Here is a 23,035-nt window from a genome sequence, read left to right as displayed (position 1 = left end):
ATTAAGCCTGTCAACCTTTTATGCTTGGGTAGCCCCTTTCCCAAATAACAGCATTTGAAAATAAGGTATGAAATTGAAATGCCAATTAAAGTTAGTTTGTAATTAAATGTAGTCCTGGTATAATGATATTGTACAAGTTTTATTTCAGTTTATTATTTAATTGTCTGTATCTACACAAGGCATGTCATTTGTTTATTGTAATTATATATGACAATATTTTCCATAAAATAACCTGAAATAAAAAAGAGAAAAATTAATATAAATCAGAATTACTTCATATTTTTTACTGGTTACACCTCAATGTTTGTAGGGGTAGTTAGTGGCCTTGTTGTTGCAGACAAGTTATCTTATTTTAATTTTTATTATAGAGCACACGCAGGGGTCTTTCTTGTCGGAGGAAACCTGAGTGAGTAAACACACGAGGATGAGAAGGCAGCACCATCTCAAAGCCACATACGCTCACACCAGCGATAGAAAAAATAACTGCAAGTCAGAGGTGACCAGCCAGCGAGAACTTCAACCACCCGCCTCCCCCCCTCCCTTCAGTGGTGTAATTAATGTGCAATTAGATTTTAAGGTGTGCCATTGAGTCAAGTGTGGTTTTGATCCCATGCTTGAACATGACAAGGAGTAGTGTTGACTGCCCTACCTTATATGTCTTTTTCGGGCCTCCACTTTCCTCCCACTGCTAACTAGACGCATTATGCATAAGCAAATTATTGAAATAAAATTGTACCATTCCTTAGTTCCAATTAAAGATACATTATGTAAGAATTAGATAAAGAGCTAGCCATTCTTGCTATAATAGTTCAAGAATAGATAATGTTAAATGAATAGTTTGAAAATTTCATTCAAATTACTCTATTGCGAGCGAAGATATTAGTCTTTGAAGGTTTGACAAGACGTGTGCAATAATTTCAATCACCGTACTGGTTGATCAAAGCTAAGTCTCGCTTCTCCATTTTTAGCTTAAATCTAAATATGGCAGAACTGTTCTAATCTATTTAATATCGGAGAAATCTGATGCCATCGAGAGTTGATTATGGCCTGGATAAGTTAATTAATGTCTAATTAATAATTTAGAAAACATTTCAGGCCTAAAGAAAGACCTGCAATAGGCAGATTTAGCTCTTGCATAATGTATGTTTAACAAGCTTTATGTTGTGTGGATATAAAACACCCATTTCTCTCGTGCTCACAGTGTGTGCACATACAGTCACCAGAAGGTTACACCCATGTGTAGTTCTCGAATAATGATAATGAAAAGTGGTATCAATCTATTCATTCCAATCCAATCCAATCCAGTCCATTTAGTGCACAAGGCTGATCAATATATTCATAGAGCTTGGATTGACAGTTTAGATTGGGATTTTAGAAGCCAAAAACAAGACGTAGAAGGTAACATTGGGATTAATGATCACAAGCATTGAGCTGTTTAATTAAGAACAGAAATTGTTAGCCATGCAATGTTACCAAATAAATGAAAGTGATATTGGGTGTTCCAAAAAGAATGAGCTACAGGTAGTTTTAAAAATTGATTTTCGATTGCATTTACTTTGTTCGACCACATACATGTAAAGATCTCGTGTAAAGATCACGGTTAATTGCTGAGCTAAAAAATAGAGAAATGGGGTTAAGTGTCCACTTGACACAAACTAGGTCATTTCGGGACTAACACATGGTTCATTTTTAATTCAATAATTCGCTTGCGCGTAGGGAGAGTTTAGCAGTGGAAGGTAACCGGAGGATCAGTAGGAAACCCATGAGGTTGGACAGGCGAAACCACGCCAGTTGACTCAATGACAGACCTTATGATACAGCATGCACATGCTAACCATTCGGCCATCCAACCCACCAGTAGGCCTACCCATACATTAAAAGCTCTTGAAACTAGAATACTTTTAAACTTTTTAACAAATGATATGAAACCAGTTTAATCAATTGGCATCTCTGGATATACAGGTCATTTAAGATTGTATTCAGTTATTTTCCTGTTAACTTTAAATGAGATGAAAAACTGTGGTCTACATCCTTGGCGAATATCCAGAGTTAGCGCCCGTTAAGAATCTTTTTTTGATGAGATAGAATCGGTTAATCAATGAAACGATTGACTGCCAACATCATTAAATAAAACGGATACACTACTTTTTAGGTCTTTAAAATGGGCCAAAATGCCCTCAATTAGTGTTCACAATACATATAAAGACAAAGGAAACGTTTATACAGATCTAGGTCATGAAAAAGTAAAGGTATTGTATCAACGAAGCACATGGATGGCGTTAATAACATATTTTTTTGTTTATTTTATTAACTTACCGGTATTCAGTTAAATCTGCAAAATAAGGCCAGATTCAACTTCGTCATTTGACTTTTAATTCGAACATATTGCATTGTTATAATTATGGTCATCATCACTCATAAGCTTGTCAGTATTTGTTGCTCTCTGTTAAAGTAGCTAAGTCTCTAAGTTTAAAGGGACTTATCCCGATTTGAACAGAGTGACAGTCTTAAAAATAAAAGTCTGAGTACGTATGAAATTGAAGTACCAAAATATAGAGGAGTGGTGTATCTACCTTGTCTCAAATTTTAGCTCAAAATATTGAGTCGTTTGGACGTGAATGTCAAAACTGCTTATCCGGACACGTAACCCTTTTAAGATTTCGGGACAATTTTTTCGTTGGGTGATCTGATAATCGATCCCCGTTCCTTTAGCGGTCTGTACAGTGAATTTCACATGTGCTGTAGGGCCTACTTGATAACGAAAGGTAAATTCCACCTACACATTATTCTTATAAAATAAAAGTCTGGTTTTATCCAGACACCGTATAATACAGCTTGGGACACCGGTCTCCATTTCCAGATGGAGACTGACGGATTTATGTTGTTTGAAAACATATATATTAAGTTAGTTGCTCTGCCCTAAGGTAGATGATTTTAAGACAAATTTATCTCCAAAATATTATCGGGATTGGCCCTTTAACTCAGTATCATCCAAACTCTTCGACATTGAAAACACAAATTATTTGTCAATTTAAAACATTGATGTTGTGATCTTACCGGGAAAAGATGGGCTTCTGATATCCAATATTTAAGACAAAATAACATTTTACCATTGGTAAAAGAATCGTGCATTTCAGCGCAATTTGTAACAAGGGACTCTAAGAATTAATTACTAATTAGGCTAGACATATTCCACAAGTCATGTCAAATGGTGACGCCATATTCTTATCTGGAGAGCATGTACAATAAATAGCCCACTGTCTGGAATAACCAGATGCTAGAGATTGTCATTCGATTGAAACTTCTGCCTTATTTCGTCGAACATAACTGATTTGAAATTAGAGTAAAAATGGAGACGATTGAATGTAAACTAGTTTATATACATTCATATTACAATATTATATGCATTGCGACCCATTTGTTTCAATTTTATGGTCCCAAATATTAACGATATAGCTCCTTTAATATGAAATGAAATGTCGAAATAGGATTAACAATCATCCAATTTGTTGTGGAAAATGGGTGGTCGAGCGGTGGTAAGGTCCATGGTGGAACACTTGTGTTCTTTATAACACAAAGTCTGTCATTGAGTTAAGTGGTGTGATTTCGATCCTAAGCTTGTAAATGACAAGGAGTAGGGTTGCCTGCTCAACATCATGGATATTCTCCATGTCCTCCTGTTTCCTCCCATGTGTAAAGACCCCTATATGTAGGTGCAAGCAAATTATTGAAATCAAATTGTACATACATGTAGGGGCCTACTATGTTTGTCCCGAAGTGACCTAATTTGTGTCAAGTGGACAAATTAAACCCCATTTCTATCTCTCTCCCTATGGACTACATGTAGATGTATGAGGATATTTTCCCCGGAGAGCGGTGTATCTACATGCTCTTTATCGGCTTTATCCAATTGTCATGAGTTGTTTTATGTACACGCTAATGTTGTCTAGAGAAGCTCTCTTCTCCACAATACTGACATACATATATTGTGTATCCTGAGAAACTGTCTTGGTCAACATCAGGATTGGTTAGTGAGCCACCATCATACTTCACCATACTCTCCTGTACATGTGTCTTTCTGGGCAAAACATAAATACTGAAAAGTTATTTTTAAAAATTAGAAACATGGTTGATGGTCTTGATATTGTATAAGGACTGCTTTCTCATTTTCACATCATGTATACTGCCAGCTCACAAAATGACTGTAGGAAGACTAGGCAGGTAGTTAGACTACCTGTACTTATAATTATATAATACGATAATTAATGTTACTACAAGATGCATTACTGGTACTGGGTATGTAAGATTTAGATTAAGTTCTCGCTATAATAGGTTTAAAATAGATACCAGTAATGAAAAGGAATATATTGAAAAGTTCAATCAAATTACTTCATTCTTAGCAAAGTTATGACTGTTTGAAGAATAGTGTAATCTCATTAGGACTGTTTATTAGGACAATAAACAAAGTCGTTAATGGATTGAAACACAATCGTCATTTAATAAAATGGCGATTGTGTTTCAATCCATTATAAATCATGACCGTCCAATGGTCAAGGGCGTTGATTATACGCTTGTCATGTGAATAAATTAGTAATTTATATAACATTTGAGGCCAACATTTGGTGTGAAGCAGTGGGGTCATAAGAGGATGAACCCTATCGATATCCGGCATTCTATGACATTCTGTTCCATGGTTACACACTAACACCCTCACACCACCCACCTTACTTTGCCAAAAAAACAAGTGAATAATAGAGGCTATAGTTTGTAAAAGATTCTTTTCAAATTTGAGGCGAGGCATTGTGGTCATAAAGTATGAACCCTGTCAGTATTCATCATTAAAAGCTTTTCTTTCGCATAAGCTGCTGTCAAGACATTGCTGCTGTGTACGCATATTTCCACGCTTGCCGTGCCTACACGTATCTTGTTATATGAGTTCAATTAGTATAAGCTTATCTGTTTTTATTATGGAATTGATTATACTGTTTAATGATACTGGTAATAAAGTGTATATATGTGCACATTCCATTCATTTAATGTTCATGTTGATGTTGTCAGCTCTCTAAATTTACATAAAATAATTTAGTTTAGCTTATGGAATGAAGCAAGCAGATATGCCTTTCTGGCTTGAAAAACTGTTAGATAGTTAAAAGCTGATTAATGACAATATCTTTGTTCAGTGTGTGATCTTTAAAGTTTTTTTGCTGTTTGTATTTTGTAAGCTTGCTAACTAGATAAATAGGATCTGTTCGATTAAGGTACGTATATGCTTATTTAGGCCATACGAAGAAGTTTAAAATCAATTTTGTATCAGAATACATGTAGCATTTAGGGATCGTCGAAAAATTTCAACACCTGCATCTCAAAGAATAACCTGCGGATAGAATAGATCATGATACACCTGCCCATTTGTGCCGAGGGAGTAAAAAGGTGTTGATACAGATGGATTTTTAAGCAAGTTATAAAAGTTCTATTAAAGATACATTATGTAAGATTTAGATAAAGAGCTGACCATTCTTGCTATAATAGTTCGAAAATAGATCATGTAAAATGAATAATTTGAAAATTTCATTCAAATTACTCTATTGCGAGCAAAGGTATTAGCCTTTGAAGATTTGACAAGACTTGTGCAATAATTTCAACCACCGTACTGGTTGTTCGAAGCTAAGTCTCGCTCCTCCATTTTTAGCTTAAATCAAAATATGACTGAACTGTTAATATCGGAGAAATTAATGTCTAATTAATAATTTAGAAAAGATTTCAAGCCTAAAGAAAGACCTGCAACAGGCAGATTTAGCTCTTGCATAATGTATGTTTAACCAACAAAAAACAAATGCATAAATAAATGTTCTCTGTCATCTATTATCACTATTCTTTAAGATATAGTGATATACATCTATTTGTACATATAGTTTTTTTTTTTTTTTAGAAGTTTGATTGCAATGTACTATTTTTTCTAAATTAGTTTGCCACTAGATTTACTGTAGTGTGTACTTGTTTTATTTAAAAGTCCCCAAAAAAAGACAAAATTAATTTTATTCAGATCTTTTATATATTAAGTTAATATTAAGTTGTGACTTATAAATTTCATGTTTTTCATTCCTTTGAAGTAAATAAAAAGCAAGTCCAAATAGAAATTAACATCACTTAAACATGTATGCATATATAATTATGTCTTTCACTTTTTTGTTGGGGATACTTATGTAAAAAGAGAGAGAGAAATGGTGTTTAACATCACTCAAAAGAGAGTGAGAGAGAGAGTGAGAGTTTAAAGTCCACTCGACACAAACTAGGTCATTTCGGGACTAACACATGATTCAATTTTATTTCAATAATTCGCTTGTGCGTAGGAGTCTTTAGCAGTGGGAGGAAACCGGAAGATCTGGAGAAAACCCACAAGGTTGAAACGTACAACCGGGGAATCGAAACCACACCAGTTGGCTCAATGATGGACCTTACAGCGCGCATATGCCATCCACCCGTGCCCCCCCCTCCTTTTATTTAAAGAACCTCAGAAAAGATTTGACATTAACAATTTTAAATTTGGGTATTTTGTTCTGAAATTTCATTTTTCCAGATATGATAAAATGCATTATAAGCCCTTTAGCCTCTCTGTAATCTCTTAGTCTTTTATTCCATGCATCCTCCATATTTATATGTACATGTAGGTAAATAAAGTTTTGGCATGTAACTCCTTTTTCGTTAAATACGCCATCAAATTGGGCATAGACTTTCTAGTTAATTACTCTTTTGCTCAGTATAATGAATGTTTGATGAAGAATTTAAACTAGGAAACTAATCAATGTACAGGTAAACGTTGGAGTATACTTGATACAGGTAGATAAAAGCTAAATGAACAGGTGTACATTACAAGTTATATGAAGACATCTCTGGTTCTTAGTACTATGTATTAAAGTATTTACAGTGTCGTGATATATTAAACATACACTATGCAAGAGCTAAATCTGTCCATTGCAGACCTTTCTTTCGGCCTGAAATGTTTTCTAAATTATTAATTAGACATTAATTAACTTATCCAGGCCATAATCAACTTTCGATGGCATCGGATTTCTCCGATATTAAATAGATTAGAACAGTTCGGCCATATTTTGATTTAAGCTAAAAATGGAGGAGCGAGACTTAGTTTCGAACAACCAGTACGGTGGTTAAAATTATTGCACACGTCCTGTCAAACCTTCAAAGGCTAATACATGTATCTTCACTCGCAATAGAGTAATTGGAATGAAATTTTCAAATTATTCATGTTACATTATCTATTTCCGAACTATTATAGCAAGAATGGCTAGCTCTTTATATAAATCTTACATAATGTATCTTTAACATATTGGCAATGTGATCAATATTGAAACTGTTAATAAAGATTTTGCTGATGAGATTATACAGAAAATAATTAAAGGGATAACACGCCAAAACAAAATCAAATAAAGAACATGCCAGAATGTCCGTTATCTGAGATGTGAAATATATGCATTATCTTAATATGAAAACTGTCCTTGTTATATTATGTAATTAAACCAGAATGTTCATTATCTGAGATAAGAAATATATGATTTATCTTAATATGAAAACTGTCCTTGTTATGTTATTAAGCACATCTGAGTAGGAAAAAGAAACATGAAGAATGGATTGACTTGTACGAAAAAGGTAGCAGGATTATTGTTATTTTATTTAATCACATACCGGTATATAGATTGAATTTGAAATCAATAGAAAAAAAAAGATCTTTAATAATAACGTATGTTAGCATAGATTTATTTGAGTAGAAGTTCTTTTGTTTATGCATGTAAAGTCTTAAAGGACAATATTGGAGTCAGTCATTATCACATATGTGATAAAACTGGTTAAACACGTTCCAAATATTATTTTATCACCGAGATCAGTGACGAGTTATAACAGATACATGGGCGGATTTCTGCTCACTAATAATTTCTTCGAAGACCAAAATTTGTTATGTGAGACTGTGAGAGGATATCTGACATTTCAAAAAAGTAATTGAATGTCACTAGGTAAGAAATTGTCTGTTTATTCTCTCGTGTTTATTCATTCTACACTTAATAAAAACATGGTAATGCATGGACTTTTTCTATTTTTTTTGTTTTCTCTTATCTAGTGGCAGTCAATTTCTTATTTGAATTGTCAGATATTCTCTCACAGTCTGACACAACAACTTTTGGTCTTCGAGGAAATTAGTGAGAAGAAATTCGCCTGTGTGTCTATAGAAGGATAATTTGAGTGTTCCTTTTGCGTTCGTCACTTCTGTTTGTTGAAACCTTCATTATTCATCTATCGTAGCAATGATCTCTGTGTTAAAATTATATTTGGAACGGGTTTAACCAGTTCTATCACATATGTGATAATGATTGACACCAATATTGTCCTTTAAATTCTCTTTATCCTGACATGATTGAGCTTTATGCTACTGTAACTGTAAGTTCTCTGTAGTTGAAATGAATATGATTTGAACATGTATTAACTAATAATAGGTTGGGTGTTCCATGGAGGCTTACCTGTTCATTCAGTGAACACCTGAGAGCTGAACAACACTGATCAGATTTACTTTATAATGAAATGCATGAGTGCTGCAGGCAAACTTTAATCAAAACACCTCACATGACAGTGATATTTGACCAAAGGGCTCCTTATAAAATATGTCTTACCATTTCCATCATTAGCAGTTGTAAGCTGGTCATAATAATTATGTACAAAAGATCAATGTTTTTATCCTCTAAAATTTATTTGGAGATAACAGATTTGCCTAATTTTACTTTTTATTTTTTTTATTATTTTTTTTTTTTTGATAAACAGTTATTTTGAGATAGCAAATAAAATCTGTTTTTTTTTTCAACTCGTCAGTCAGGCAATGTAGTGATTACTTCAATGGCTTTCTATGGTATTCTCAACAAAACATTCATTTGGTTGCCTTAATCAAATGTTTGCGAAATCGACAAAATATTCAATCCAGAAACATTTTTGGTACAATTTTCCAATGAGTTACGTTTAGGAGCAGAACAGGAGGACGTTAAACCCCATTTCATTTCATTTCCAATGAGTTACACATGTACATAGCAAAAGTAGACTGATTAACTGAATTTAATATGAGCAACATTTCAGCAATGATTTTAGGGGGTTGGATGGCCGAATGGTTAACGTGTTGTATCATAAGGTCTGTCATTGAATCAACTGGCGTGGTTTTGATTGTATATGACATGGAGTAGGGTCACCTGTCCAACCTCGTGGATTTTCTTCGGGTCCTCCCGGCTTCCTCCCACTGCTAAAGACCCTTACACGCAAGCGAATTATTGAAATAAAATTGAACCATATGTTAGTCCCAAAATGACTTAGTTTGTGTTAAGTGAACATTAAACACCATTTCTCTCTCTCTGCAGTGATTTTCTTGTGATTATCACATACAATTATTGAGATGTTGCACCTATTAATATAGTATTAATTTCAGTAGTTCTATTCAATAATAGTTCTGTATTTTATTTCTGTATGATGTTTAGTCCCTTTAAAGGCTCAATACCACTCTTGTTGTAACTGAATAATATGTCCCAATCTTTATTCTGGTCAACAAATTGCACTATTTTACAATATTCCAATTAATTGATGATACAAATTTCATCTTAACACACCTAATTTAAAAAAGAATTGGAAAAATTCAACTAAATGATTTGAAAAGCCTGACGTACATGTAAAGCTTTTCAAATGTGACTTGGATTTAAAAATATTTTTGAACCCTCTGGACAAGTAAAGTAGGATTTAATGGATAATTTACACAACAGGTAAGACACTAACACATCTAGTACTTAGAATAAGGCTATTTTTTTATTTTCTGGAGCTGTCAAGCCAGCAAGAGTGTTATTGTCCCTTTAACACCATCGTGATATTATTTAAACATATATAATCATGATTTCGATATTTACCAAAAAAAAAACTGTCAATCAATTTTGGACAATACAACTTGAGGCTGATGAAGTAGACTAGATATTTAGACTACTTCCTGGCACTTCCAATCTTCAGTAACAATCCTATAGTCTAATATACACATGTACATTGGTTATGTGAAATAACCAATCAATCATCATGTCATTTATATCCATGTCAATCAAGTGTGTCATATTTATATAAAAATGGACATAATATCCTTTGATTTTCTGATTTATGAAGGAATGAAATGGTAACCCAATTTTTTTCTTGAAAATGAAGAATATATAAGTTTAATAGCAAAGTGCAGAAACCAGCCATTTTTGATTTAAAATCTAAATATATAGAGAATCTCCTACCAGTCTTTTTTGATATCAAAAAATATCAACACAAGTTGATAAAGTAACAAAAAGCTAGGCTCTGCCGATTTTTTTTTACGTTATCAACAAGTGTTGATATTTTTTGATATCAAAAAAGACGAGTAGAAGATTTTATTTATCGCCCACTCCCTTCTTACATGCACAAATAGATAAATATAATTCTTTACTGTAGATTTCACTTTTAATGAACATTACGGCGTAGTGATACATCATTTTTTGACAGCAATTCAACCATTGCAAAGTCCTTTATATTGACCCAGTGTTTCCGTCAAGGTCAATTGAATAACAATGGTTCATTTTTAATAAAAAAAAAGTTACTTTTAATAAGAAATGAACTGTTCTTTGAAAATAAAAAAAGTAGTTCCTTTTCAACTGACCAATCAATTTCATGTAAAGCGACATCTCCTAAGGAGATATCGCAGTAGATTATGAAATATATCACACAAGCGATATCTACTGTAGAATGTATTATTGGGTGATAAAAAGGAATCTTTCATTGATGAAATAAATAGAAAATATTTAAATGCTTTTCATACATCTACATCGAAATGTGTTTATATATTGTCATTACTTGTGTACATTCTAATGGTTAAATTCCGATTGAATTGAAGATTATTGATATTGATTTTCAACAATTTCCAAAAGTTATAGTTATGGTTCCTTGATCATAGCAAAAACATTTGGATGCTCCAGGGTCTAAAGTTATCATCAGATTTGAAATGTATACATTGTTTTAATGTTTAGGAGACAAGGAAGCCAACTAATTATCCAAGATTTGTGATAATTACATGTACCACTGTAGTACATTTGATCAGATTGATAAATCCTGTGGACGCTGTAGTCTAAATTGGTTGAAGTTATTATCCAATTGATTAATACACACATGTAGATTGCAATAAAAATTTAATACACACCCATACATTGTACATGTAACATTTAAAAAATTATTTTATTTTAAAGTTTTCTGGAAATTCTAATTTGACATTTATGTAAGCCTACATTTTAAATATGTAACTACAACGGTAGCCTAACAAAACTATTTCAAGGTTGTGGTAAATTTGAATTTTTATCAGTATTTTACATATTTGAGATCAGATACCATTTAATTAATATTGTAGCTCAAACTTTAAATTTTCGTTGATTCTGATTGTTCGAAAAGAACAATTTCATGGTTGTGATGAATTTAGAATTTGAATTTTTATCAGCATTTTATATTATTGATGTCAGATACCATTTAATTAATATTGTAGTGCTAACTTAAAATTTTAGTGATTCTGAAACATGTACATGTAGTTAAATGGACATTAAACCCTATCTGTTTTAGTCAGGCGTATTGCTGCATATAAATTTTGGACTATATTTTTTTTTTTTTTTTAATGCTCAGTAATCATCCATACCTCAAATCTTTATTGACATAAATCATCATGGAAATTCTTCACATTTTCTCATCATTTTCAAACTTCATCTTAAACGCAACCCTGAAATACATCAATCAATAGAAACTCAGCCATTAAAATGCTAAATTTGAGGTATGTGTACAATTTTTTTTTATAGCAGCTTCACTCATGTTTTTATCAAATCCCTATAGCTAAATGGTTAGTGCGTTGTATCATAAGGTCTCTCATTGAGTCAACTGACGTTGTTTCGATTTCTTCGATTCCCCGTTTGTACATGACAAGGACTAGGGTCACCTTGTGGGTTTTCTCTGGGTCCTCTGGTTTCCTCCCACTGCTAAAGACCCCTATGTGCAAGCAAATTATTGAAATTAAACCCCATTTCTCTCTCCCTCCCTCTCTTTCTCTCTCTCTCTCTCAAATCCCAAAATATATGAGCTACAATATGGATAAACTCTTTTTGTTTAGAATTACCCAGGGGTTTATTATCATCCATTTAACCATGCTTGAAATATTCAATAAAACAACTGGATGATGGCATATCTTGGCTTCTATGATTCAAGCATGGTTAATTGTACAATAAACCTCTGATTAATTCGAATCCGGAAGAGTTTATCTTGCTTAATAGATCATATCAATAAACTTTATTTTTGATATAAAATCAATACTGAGTGTTAAAGATAAAAATATGAAAACAAGGTGTAAAAATGGATATAACCATGCTCATATCTTAAGTTTTATTACCAATATTGGCTGATTAAAACTGAGAATTTTACTATTTGAGAACTTGCATTTCAGTTTTAATTTGGTTTATTATGTATATTGGTATTAGATTTGAGTGGTTTGAATATATACAATAAGGTTATAAAGATAATACTTATGTGTATTATTTAATGTATTGTTATAACTGACAGAATTAATGGTGCATGACTTCAAATACCCTTAGGCTGTCCTCAGTTTAGAGAAAGAAAGAATTTCATAGGTTAAATCTTGTCAATGTGGTGAAAGTAACACTTGACTTCAAGTGTTGGAAGGATGAACACTATTCTCAATGGGACTAAATATATACTTTCTATTTTTAATGGCAATAAGGTAATCATCAACTTATATTAGATATAATTTTAGTAATATTCTGGGCAGAATGCAAGAAATTCTATGGAAATTGTACAATGTGTATGTTTCTTGATTAAATTGTATGTAAAAATTATGTAACTTTTTGAAATACGGTAATAATTCAATTTTCTGTATGCCTACAATGAAATGTGGTCATACATTGTTGTCACCTATTCTGTTCATAAGATGGTCATACATTGTTGTCACCCATTCTGTTCATAAGATTGAAAAACCCATTGTTGGACTCAAGACTAGGAGGAATCAACTCCCCATTATTGACGTCAGTGTTAAATCCATGTCATTTCTCCTTTTGGTGATATTAATCTTTTTATCATAAATAGTCCAATTTGTCAAAATCTACTGATAAAAATATCTTAATTTTTCCTACTGCTGGTAAAAGAAATTTCTAAGCTGTGACGTTCCTAATTTGTGTCTGAATGGGGAAAATTGTAAAAATGCTACATGTAATTGCTATAACTAGATGAAATTCATGTATCATGAAATCTGCGGATCAATTATTGATCTTAGTACTTTACTTTAGAGTTATGAACCTTGATCACTTAGAAAAATTTGGGAACCTGTGCTCTCATTTTTGAAGTTATACTCATTCTTTTAAGCTTATGAAATGAAAAAAATTATTAAGAGTTATTACCATTGATCACATTGAAAAATCTTGTGTATGCTCTAAATACTAACTTTACCATTTGATTGCCATTTTTATAAGTTCTTATTCAGACTCATTGATGTGATTTCTAACAAATTTTATAAATACGTGTTGTGAGGATTTAGATTTGTTCAAACGTTCATGTTGAATTTCCATAGACCTGATACAGAACAAGGAACTGTTAATTGCATATTCAATACACACGTGCGTCCTGGTGACTCAGTGAGGAAGACGTTGGCTCGCTAACCTGTAAGTCCCCTTTCGATCCCTGCATTTGCGGAGAAAGTTCATTGGGGTTTTCTGGCGTGCTATCCCCTTGTCACTGTTGCAGGACGTATATAGAGTTGGGATAGACCAAAAACCGAGGTTCTATGTACATATTGGTATGCATGTAAAAGATCCCTTGGTAGTTGGAATTCCATATAAGAGTAGGCCGTAGCCCCTTTGTCCAGGCAAATTCCCTCATAGAACACTGTATGGCATATGCCCGTCTTCATTAGCCCAGTTGGAGCAGAACAGTAGGATGTTAAACCCCATGTCATATCAAAACTCAGTTCTCACTTTCTCCTAGATATAAAATTTCTAGTTGCACATCAAGCACTATCCAGTGTCTCTCTTAATTTATTATGTATGACCATACTAAACCTTCTTGTATAATATTGATTATAGATTAGATTCACAAATTGTGTGGCCTTTGGGCTGAGGATTTATAAATTGATTACTAGTAGTCATGAATTATATAAAATTATACAACAAATTTAGTATACTATACATGTTAAAGCGGAAATTGCAAATTTTCTAAGAAAGTCAAAACGTAATTATTTCTATGTCTTTTGCTCAATAGGTTGTCAACTCACAATTATACGATCATAGGTGTCATTCTCACACTTAAGATTCATTTACACAGGAAATAATAACACAATTACCTCCCAATTACCTCCCTTGTTTTCTATTCTCCACCATGGAGTAGCGATAATCAACGTTTGAAAATGAAGAGGAAAATGATATTTTTGCCAATTTCTCAGCTGGCAATAGTGAATTATAGGATTAATAGGATTATTCTTTAACAAAGTAGGACTGTTTATGGATACCATCTATTTTCAGGCTTTATTTTAATAAATTTTAAAAATATAACTTAAAAATGTGCAATTTCCGCTTTAACTATGATATGGTATTTTAATAAAACCAATTAATTTACTTACGTCAAACTATTATTGATCAATATTTTGGATTGATAATATTTTACTAATTTTGAATGATTTAAGTTTTTTGTGTCATCCCTTCTTCATTAGCCCGGTGGGAGCAGAACAGTAATCTTTATTAAATCAACAATTTATGAAAAAAATAAATTATTTCAAAAACATATTGGTGGGAATGGTCTTCAATCTTGGTCAAGTGTTCTTCAATGCAATCTGATTAAAATACAGAGCTATATTTCGTTTTTTTTGTTTTTTTATACTGTCGATGGCCTCCACTACATGAAGATCTGACTGGTTTTAGTGGGAGGTTGTGTCAGGGGTCATATGAGTAGCTTTCGACCCTATAACGTCAGATATTTGATTAACCAATCATCATTGATGTTTCTAGTGGGATTCTGGATACCCATAATTTCGTGCACTGTTATATACATGTAACAACTCTTCCATATGCTAGTGTATTAAAGACAAGTAAAACAAAATTTTGAACTATAAAAAGCGAACCGAAATGGGATCTGTGTTTTAATCAGATTTGTTATGGTCCGAATTGTCATGTATTCCAATATGGTATGCAAATCCAGAATATAACTTCTAGTCCTATGATGTCTAATTACAAGAATTAAACAAGGATTTACTTCTGTATAAAACACTGTTCATTATAAAAAACACTGTTCATAATAAAATACAAAATTCAATATATGTTATAAGAAATAAATATTTTATTGATCAATTATTGAAAGCTGTTACATTAGTGAAAAAATTGATTTTTTTTATCAGTATTCAAATTTAAATGACGTGTGCTGCTGGTGTAAAATGTCTTCCATCCCATCTGACACCTAGGTCGTTTAGACATTCAGTCTGGATGATTAAGTCATTTTCCATATTCCTAACCCTAACCTTTGGTTATAAATGACCAACTTTGAAACCTACTGCCAGATTCTAAATGCATTCACTTGATTTGATAGTACTTTTATTGTTTATTACTGTAGAGCAGTGATGGCTCACTGTGTAAGACGTTGGCTCGCTAATAACCTGGAGGTTCCCTATTCGAGCCCTGTGTGGCCGAGAAAGTTCATTAGGAATTTTCCTGTGTGGTTCCCTTGTCAGTGGTGCATTTGAATAGGACAAAAAGCTGAGGTCCTGTGTACTCATTGACATACACGTAAAAGACCCCATCTTCATTGCCCAGTAGGACATTAAACCTCACTTCATTGGATTTCATTACATTGTTTATTACTTGCACATGTGATGTGTTTTGCTGACGTGGTTGTGTACTGAGTTTTCTGTGTGTTTATGTGGTATGGTTCTTTCTTTGCACTTGCTATGGGCTATAAAGGTTACAACTATAGTAATATTTTGACGATGTATTGGCAGATTTGTCCCAAATTTTTACAGGCAATCCAAATTAAAAGCCCCGATGTAACTGTTTAGTCAAATCATGGCATATCAAAATTCTCTTAAAGATGCATAAGAGCTAAATGTGCCTGTTGCAGGTCTTTCTTTTGACTTCAAATGTTATATTAAAGATACATTAGTTAAGAGTTTAATAAAGAGTTGTCCATTCTTGCTATATTAATTCAAAAATAGATAAAAAAAAAAGAAAATATTGAAAATTTCAGTCAAATTACTTTATTCCAAACGGAGTTGTCACTTTTGGAAGTTTTTACTAGAAATAGGCATCAACTCTGTCCGCACTGTCTATGTGAATTGCCAAACATTTGATTGACAGATGATAACTCCACCCACATATTCTCGATTATCAAGTAACATTCTCAATGGCTATGGTTCCCTCGCTTGGTAGACCTTTCATCACCATTTTCCTGTATTGACATCAGTGACTAACGATAAATGTTAGCTTGGTCGGCCATTTCTTGATTTAATTTTAGATGAACAACTGTTTAAATCCAAGCTATATCCAAGCCATTCGAGGGTCTAATTAATAATTTCTATAACATCTGAAGCCTAAATAAAGACTTGCAATAGGCAGATTTAGCTCTTGCATAATGTATGTTTAATTATTATTTAGATGTTTATTCACATGACAAGCCTATAAACAACTCTCTAGATCATCGGATGACCTGGAATTAAAAAGATTTGAACACATGCAAGATTTTAAAATTTAACAATAGAATGGATAATCGAAACAGAGTCTCGGTTTCTACGATAATAAACGATCTACACTACATATTCAAACAGTTATAACTTTGCCTAGAATAAAGAAATTTGAATGAAATTTTTTTTAAATGCATTTTTCAATATCTATTTGTAAACTATATAGTAATAATGGACAGCTCATTATCTAAATCATACATAATGCATCTTTAAGTGGCTCTTTAAAGTATGATATAAAATATTTTTTGAATAAACAATGTGTTTGTACTAAATATAAATAATGAGGAGAAAATTCTATTCTTATAACGCTAGTGTATATACTGTATATATACAGCAGGTGTGCATAATAATAGTATTATATTAAATAATGAACAGTTTATGACCAGTTGTAGTGTATAATATCATATAGTTTCATCACTGTTATAATATTTGAATTGGAAATGTTATATTAATCTTATTTTGGATTTCTATTTATTGCACATTATGTCTTGGACTTTAGTGTATAGTCATCTCAATATTGTCAGGTAGGAAAACGACCACAGTGATATGTACATGTAGATATTCTCAAAACAGTTTGCTACATGTATATTTTCAAAACAGTTTGCTTTGCTATATTCTGTCACCTTTGACTGCCAATAATACACACAGATGTATTGCAACAGTTCAAATTGCAATGGTAGTGACATCTGTCAAAGTTTTTGTGGAAAAACAACCATATTGCAATTAATGGTGTAGATTGGTGTGATAGTGTTTATCACACAGAATGACAATAGCAGTGTTTGCACATCATTTAATCAAGAGATGCTGGCTCGCTAGCCTGGAGGTCGGGGGTTCGATCCCTGCATTGGCTGAGAAAGTTCATCAGGATTTTCTGACGTGGTTTCCCCCTTGTCAGTGGTGCAGAACGGAGGGCCTGACAAGGACAGCTGTCTAGTCCTTCAGATGAGACGAAAAACCAAGGTCCTGTGTATACATTGGAATGCACATAAAAGATCCCTTGGTAGTTGGAATTCGATATAAGAGTAGGCAAAATTTTCCTCAGCGCACTGTATGGCGTATGCCCGTCTTCATTAGCCCAGTATAGGAGCAGAACAGTAGGACGTTAAACCTCATTTTATTTCATTTCATTTCATTCCTTTTAACCAAGTGGATTAAAGGGGAAGTGTCTCTTACAATTAGGGAGGAATCTATAAGATTAACCCCAATCATATATCAACATTATTACAATTGCTCACCGAAACAGCCTCTTCAAATCCCTGGTCACACCCAGAATATAAATATACATGTAAAACTACTGTACTTGGGTGGCTATACTCCCCTTCCAGGATCTTTCCTGGTATTTCAGAACTTGGTACCCGTCTTTACTTTAAGATCCAAGTTTTACCGTGCCAGATGGGCCACCATGTACCTGAATTTCTCATTTGCCAAGGATATTGCTTGAAGTAAGAGATCTGATTTCAGAATAGAAGTTGAATATAGGGTTAAGTCCTGGGCAGACCGTCATTGTGCAACCACAAAACGTATAGTTACAAAAATTATTCACATGTCATTTCCATTAATTAGTTTACATGGGTTTCTGTTGATTTTAAGCCTGTCATCTTTATGTGTCTGGTATTAGTTCAATCTGACTCTAAGACATTATCTAATATACTATTTTTATTTAAATAATGAAATTGTTATTGGCCTCCAGTCTTGTTCTACTTTTAATAATAGCCAAAAGATATAAATTGTGGTAAATATGGATATAATAAGTTTATCAACTGATCAATAATTTGGTAATCTTTGTCAATATTGTATTGTAGGTAGATTGTTAATATTCAAGTTTTATACGTATGTTCCCTCGAGTATAATAGCTAATATGTTCAATCTTTATTTTCACCTATAAGTACGATAATTGTAATGATCAGAAAATACATATTATAAACTCAAATAACCGATAATTATTAGCTCTCAATAAATTAAACTGTGGAGTCGGACATTGCTATCTGTGTTGGTGTATTACCTGTACATCTAAAGGTGACACTAGCTTGGTCCATTCCAAAACTGATCAGCAGTAAATTTTCGCTTTGCTGCTATTATCACTGAGAGGGGTAACATCGGAAGGAGTTATTAGCTCTCAATATTAAACATACATTATGCAAGAGCTAAATCTGTCTATTGCAGGACTTTCTTTAGGCCTGAAATGTTATCTAAATTATTAATTAGACATTAATTAACTGATCCAGACCATAATCAACTCGTGATGTCAATGCTAGCCTGCGATATTTATTGGATTAGGGTCTGATTTGCTGCTGAACTTTTATTCATGATTTAATCATGAAATGGATAATCGAGACTATGTTTATTATTGTACCGACTTTAGTAATGATGATCGAGGCTAAAATCTTGGTTCTGAGTGGTCAGTGGATCATTTTGACTGAAATTTTCAGCAAATTTTCTTTACAATATCTAGTTTTTAACTATTATAGTGGGAACTGCCAGCTCTTTATCTAATCTCCCATAATGAATCTTTAACTTTTTGTCTTGAGCAAAACAATTCAAATATTTTGTTTAAAATAAAGGTGGTGGAAATACATCGGATATAATTTGTCCCAAAATATGTTTCTGTTGAATGAAATGGGAAACTTGGTCCACCTGAAATCTCTGTAAGTAGACCATCCCTACCTGCTTGGGTCACATAAATATCTGTGAAACCCCCAAGAACTAGTACACAATCATACTCCTAGAATACAGAGAGCTATTGACCCAACTCCCTAATATTTTTTGATTAATCTGTTTCAGTCCAACCAGGACAACAGCCACAACAACGACATGATGGCAGGGTTCACGTCAGAGAGGGCTTGTTTTATGGATTATGATGAAGTAGCAGATGTTTTCAAAACAAGCCTTGATGATGGACTCACTGAGTCTGAAGCAAAACAGCGACAGAAATTATATGGAGCCAATGATTTTGAGATATCACAGGAGGAACCATTATGGAAAAAATATCTTGGACAGGTTAATGAAGTTATAGTTTATTATAGGAGTTGCAATGGATATGAAATACGCCCATACAACATCCAAGGAAAACTTGGATATTCACCAAATTTGATATGAGAAGGATCCTTCAAGAAATCTGATCTCTATCATGTTCACAAGCTTGAAAATAATTAGTTAAAGACTGTAGCCTCTTTTGCTTTCGGCAAATGAAGACAGTTGTCATATACCATGCAGTGTGCTATTTTTGGCTTGATCGACAGTGTTTTTACTCTTCTACAAATTTTCAACTGTCAATAGTTTTTTATATGCACACAAACAAGTACATGGGTTGATCCCATTTTACATCCCATTGAACATCCTCGGTATCCCCATTGGTCGCATTCCGTGTGCCACTCCACTAACCCTTTGGGGGGTAGGGGTTGGGGTGGTTTTTGGGGACATATTTTCAAGTTATCTGCCCTTGATGATTGTGCTATTTACCAATCCCGTAAATCATTAATTGCAAAGGAAGTTGACAAAGGAAAGTAACTCTCAGTAAATTGTCATGAATAGGGTTATCTACCCGTATAAAACCAAACATGAAACGAAGGCCGTTTCATTAGTAAGACTAGTTTATAAACTGTTTTTTTGATTTGTTCGTAGAGTCAAGCTACAATCAAGACCAAGAAATTGTGGAAACCCTATGGATTAATCCGAGGTATAGTGGAGTAGAACTGTATGAGAATACTAGGGAAACTGAGCATGCTCAGTGAATTACTTTTCACTCTCCACATCCTTCATCCTGCCCCAACCAACCTTTAAAATCCTGAGCAACTTTATCAGCCCCCACTTTTTCTTATTTGAGACTATATACTTTTAATGAAACTGATAGTTATAATATTTAATTGTCTGTAATTTTTTTATTTTAGTTTAAAGATCCATTGATTATGTTATTGTTAGCTTCAGCTGTTGTCAGTGTTTTTATGAGACAGTTTGATGACGCTGTCAGTATCACCGTGGTAAGTAACCACATCATCAATCAGTTATCTCACACCTACTCAATTACCATATATTTATTGACTACGCCCACATGCCACATGTTCTATGTTAGTTAACACTACTCTACTGGTCCATTGTTTCGAATAGGAAGCATTGTAGCGTCATTAATACAAATCCAAAATTAATGTGCTAGGTACAATAATTTGTTGTCATTAATTAGCTTTTAATCATACTAATTGCTGAATATGCATTTTGATTCAGAAATTCCAATAGTCTAAGCTTTGGTATTTTCTTGAATATTATAACCTGACTCACTTTAAACAAACAATGTTTTGTTAACCAATTAATTTAAAGTTATGGCCTTTGCATCTATAGCAAATAGAAGTTTTTATTTTTGCTGTGTGTGTAAATTCTCGATTTTCCAAAGAGTTACAACTTCTCTAGGAAATAATGACATCACAAAATATTTGACATAGTGATTCATGTATTGAGTAACTCATTCATGTCTGATCAATTATAGATAGAGAGAAATGGGGTTTAATATCCACTTGACACAAATTAGATGATTTGGGATTAACATGGTTCAATTTTATGTCAATAATTAGCTTGGGCTTAGGAGTCTCTAGCTGAAACCAGAGGGCTCGGAGAAAACCCCACGAGGTTAGACAGGTGACCCTTCTCATTGTCAGGTACAAGCGTGGATTTGAAACCACACCACTTGACATTCGTTCATTCCTTAGTTTGTTCATTTGTGGGTTTACATCCGCTTCCACCTGTGGTGATATCGCAGACAATTTCCACGTAACTCAATGACAGACCTTATGATCTAATGTGCATACGTTAAACCATTTGGCCACCATACACAGAACAATTATAGACTTTATACGGTAATAGGCCAGTGATTTGAAGAACGTAACAAATGTAAAATGAAGGTGGTATAATCACTTTAATATTGGAATTATTAATACCATTACATGTACTTTTAATATGGTATACAGCCCTGATGATTTATAGTGCATGAAGAATATAAGTAAATCATTAGACTCATGCATGTGCATATATCTGTAAAAATATACTGACTATATTTAAAATTGAATAGTTGCGCTATCTGTGAATCATAATGTAACAGTAACATATAAACAAAAACACAGTATAATTTAAATATCTTTATATAACTACAATATTATATTAAAGATACATTATGGGAGATAAGATAAAGAGATGGCAGTTCTCGCTATAATAGTTAAAAACTAGATAGTGTAACGGTAATTTGCTGAAAATTTCAGTCAAATTGATCCACTATGAGCCGAGAAAGAAGCAGGTGAAATTTTTGCATAGTCTCGGTCATCATTACTAAAATCATTTTATAAACAGCATAGTCTCGATTATCCAATTTTTCTGATTTAATTATCAACGGCCGTTAGCGGCATATAGGAATCTAATCCAGCCAACATCGAAGGCTAGCCTTGACATCAAGAGTTTATTATGGTCTGGATAAGTTAATTAATGTCTAATTGATAATTTAGATAACATTTCAGGCCTAAAGAAAGACTTGTAATAAGCAGATTTTGTTCTTGCATAATGCATGTTTAATACAATTATAATATATATATATGTAATTATTCTCTAGTGAGTTCTTTATATCAATGAATCACTTTTTTGCGTTGATGCAATGACGATGAGTAGGTGGTAAACTAAATATTTGAAACGCCGCAGCACATTTAAGAAGATGATTAAGATGATAAGGTTGATGAGTTATTCGTGTAGATCTTTTTATCACCATAAAATAAATAACTGGAACAGTAACGACCAGGGTAACAATATCGGTAACACTATCCGTAGCACATTAACATTAACAGAAACAGAAACAGGTGACCTATAAAACATAACACAATGTTTAACAAATGATCAAATTATTTTTACATTTCCAACATCAACATTACAAAAATCAAACAATACTTACAAGTAAATGTACTAATTATTACTCATTAATCCCACAGATTACCATTATAAAGACACACAGTCCAAACCAACAAGACACATAGTCTAACACCCATTTAGTTGAAATATCTATAGGAATGATTCATGAATGATGATCAATGAATACACGTGATTCTCCCAAAATCAATCATTAGAGTGACTATATAAATTCATATCTCCCACCACGTAAACTACAGTTTCACTCACAACCAATCAAACCACGACAACTAAACAGGCAGTCCACATGCATTCAATGCAATCATACCTGCAACCAGAAATGTGAATTACTCAACC

The 23,035-nt window shown here is 33.1% G+C and overlaps 1 protein-coding gene across 3 annotated transcripts in view; it reads left to right on the top strand.

Annotated features, from left to right (window-relative positions):
* Positions 1-2,084: 2,084 nt before the first annotated feature.
* LOC126815823 (calcium-transporting ATPase type 2C member 1) overlaps positions 2,085-23,035 on the top strand; it is a 44,178-nt gene continuing 23,227 nt past the window's right edge. The window contains exons 1-3 of one of the 3 annotated variants that reach the window (XM_050541790.2): positions 2,085-2,249; positions 19,586-19,801; positions 20,692-20,781. In XM_050541790.2, the coding sequence (XP_050397747.2) occupies positions 2,172-2,249; positions 19,586-19,801; positions 20,692-20,781 (384 nt within the window). In that variant the 5' untranslated portion in view covers positions 2,085-2,171. Of the gene's footprint in view, positions 2,250-12,750; positions 12,812-17,199; positions 17,329-19,585; positions 19,802-20,691; positions 20,782-23,035 lie in introns of those variants that run through there. The other 2 variants (XM_050541791.2, XM_050541792.2) reach the window with 2 other exon arrangements.

The sequence above is a fragment of the Patella vulgata genome, chromosome 3 (genome assembly GCF_932274485.2).
Source record: "Patella vulgata chromosome 3, xgPatVulg1.2, whole genome shotgun sequence".
In the NCBI taxonomy this organism is placed as follows: Eukaryota; Metazoa; Mollusca; class Gastropoda; family Patellidae; genus Patella; species Patella vulgata.
This window is presented reverse-complemented; position numbering and strand designations above follow the sequence as displayed.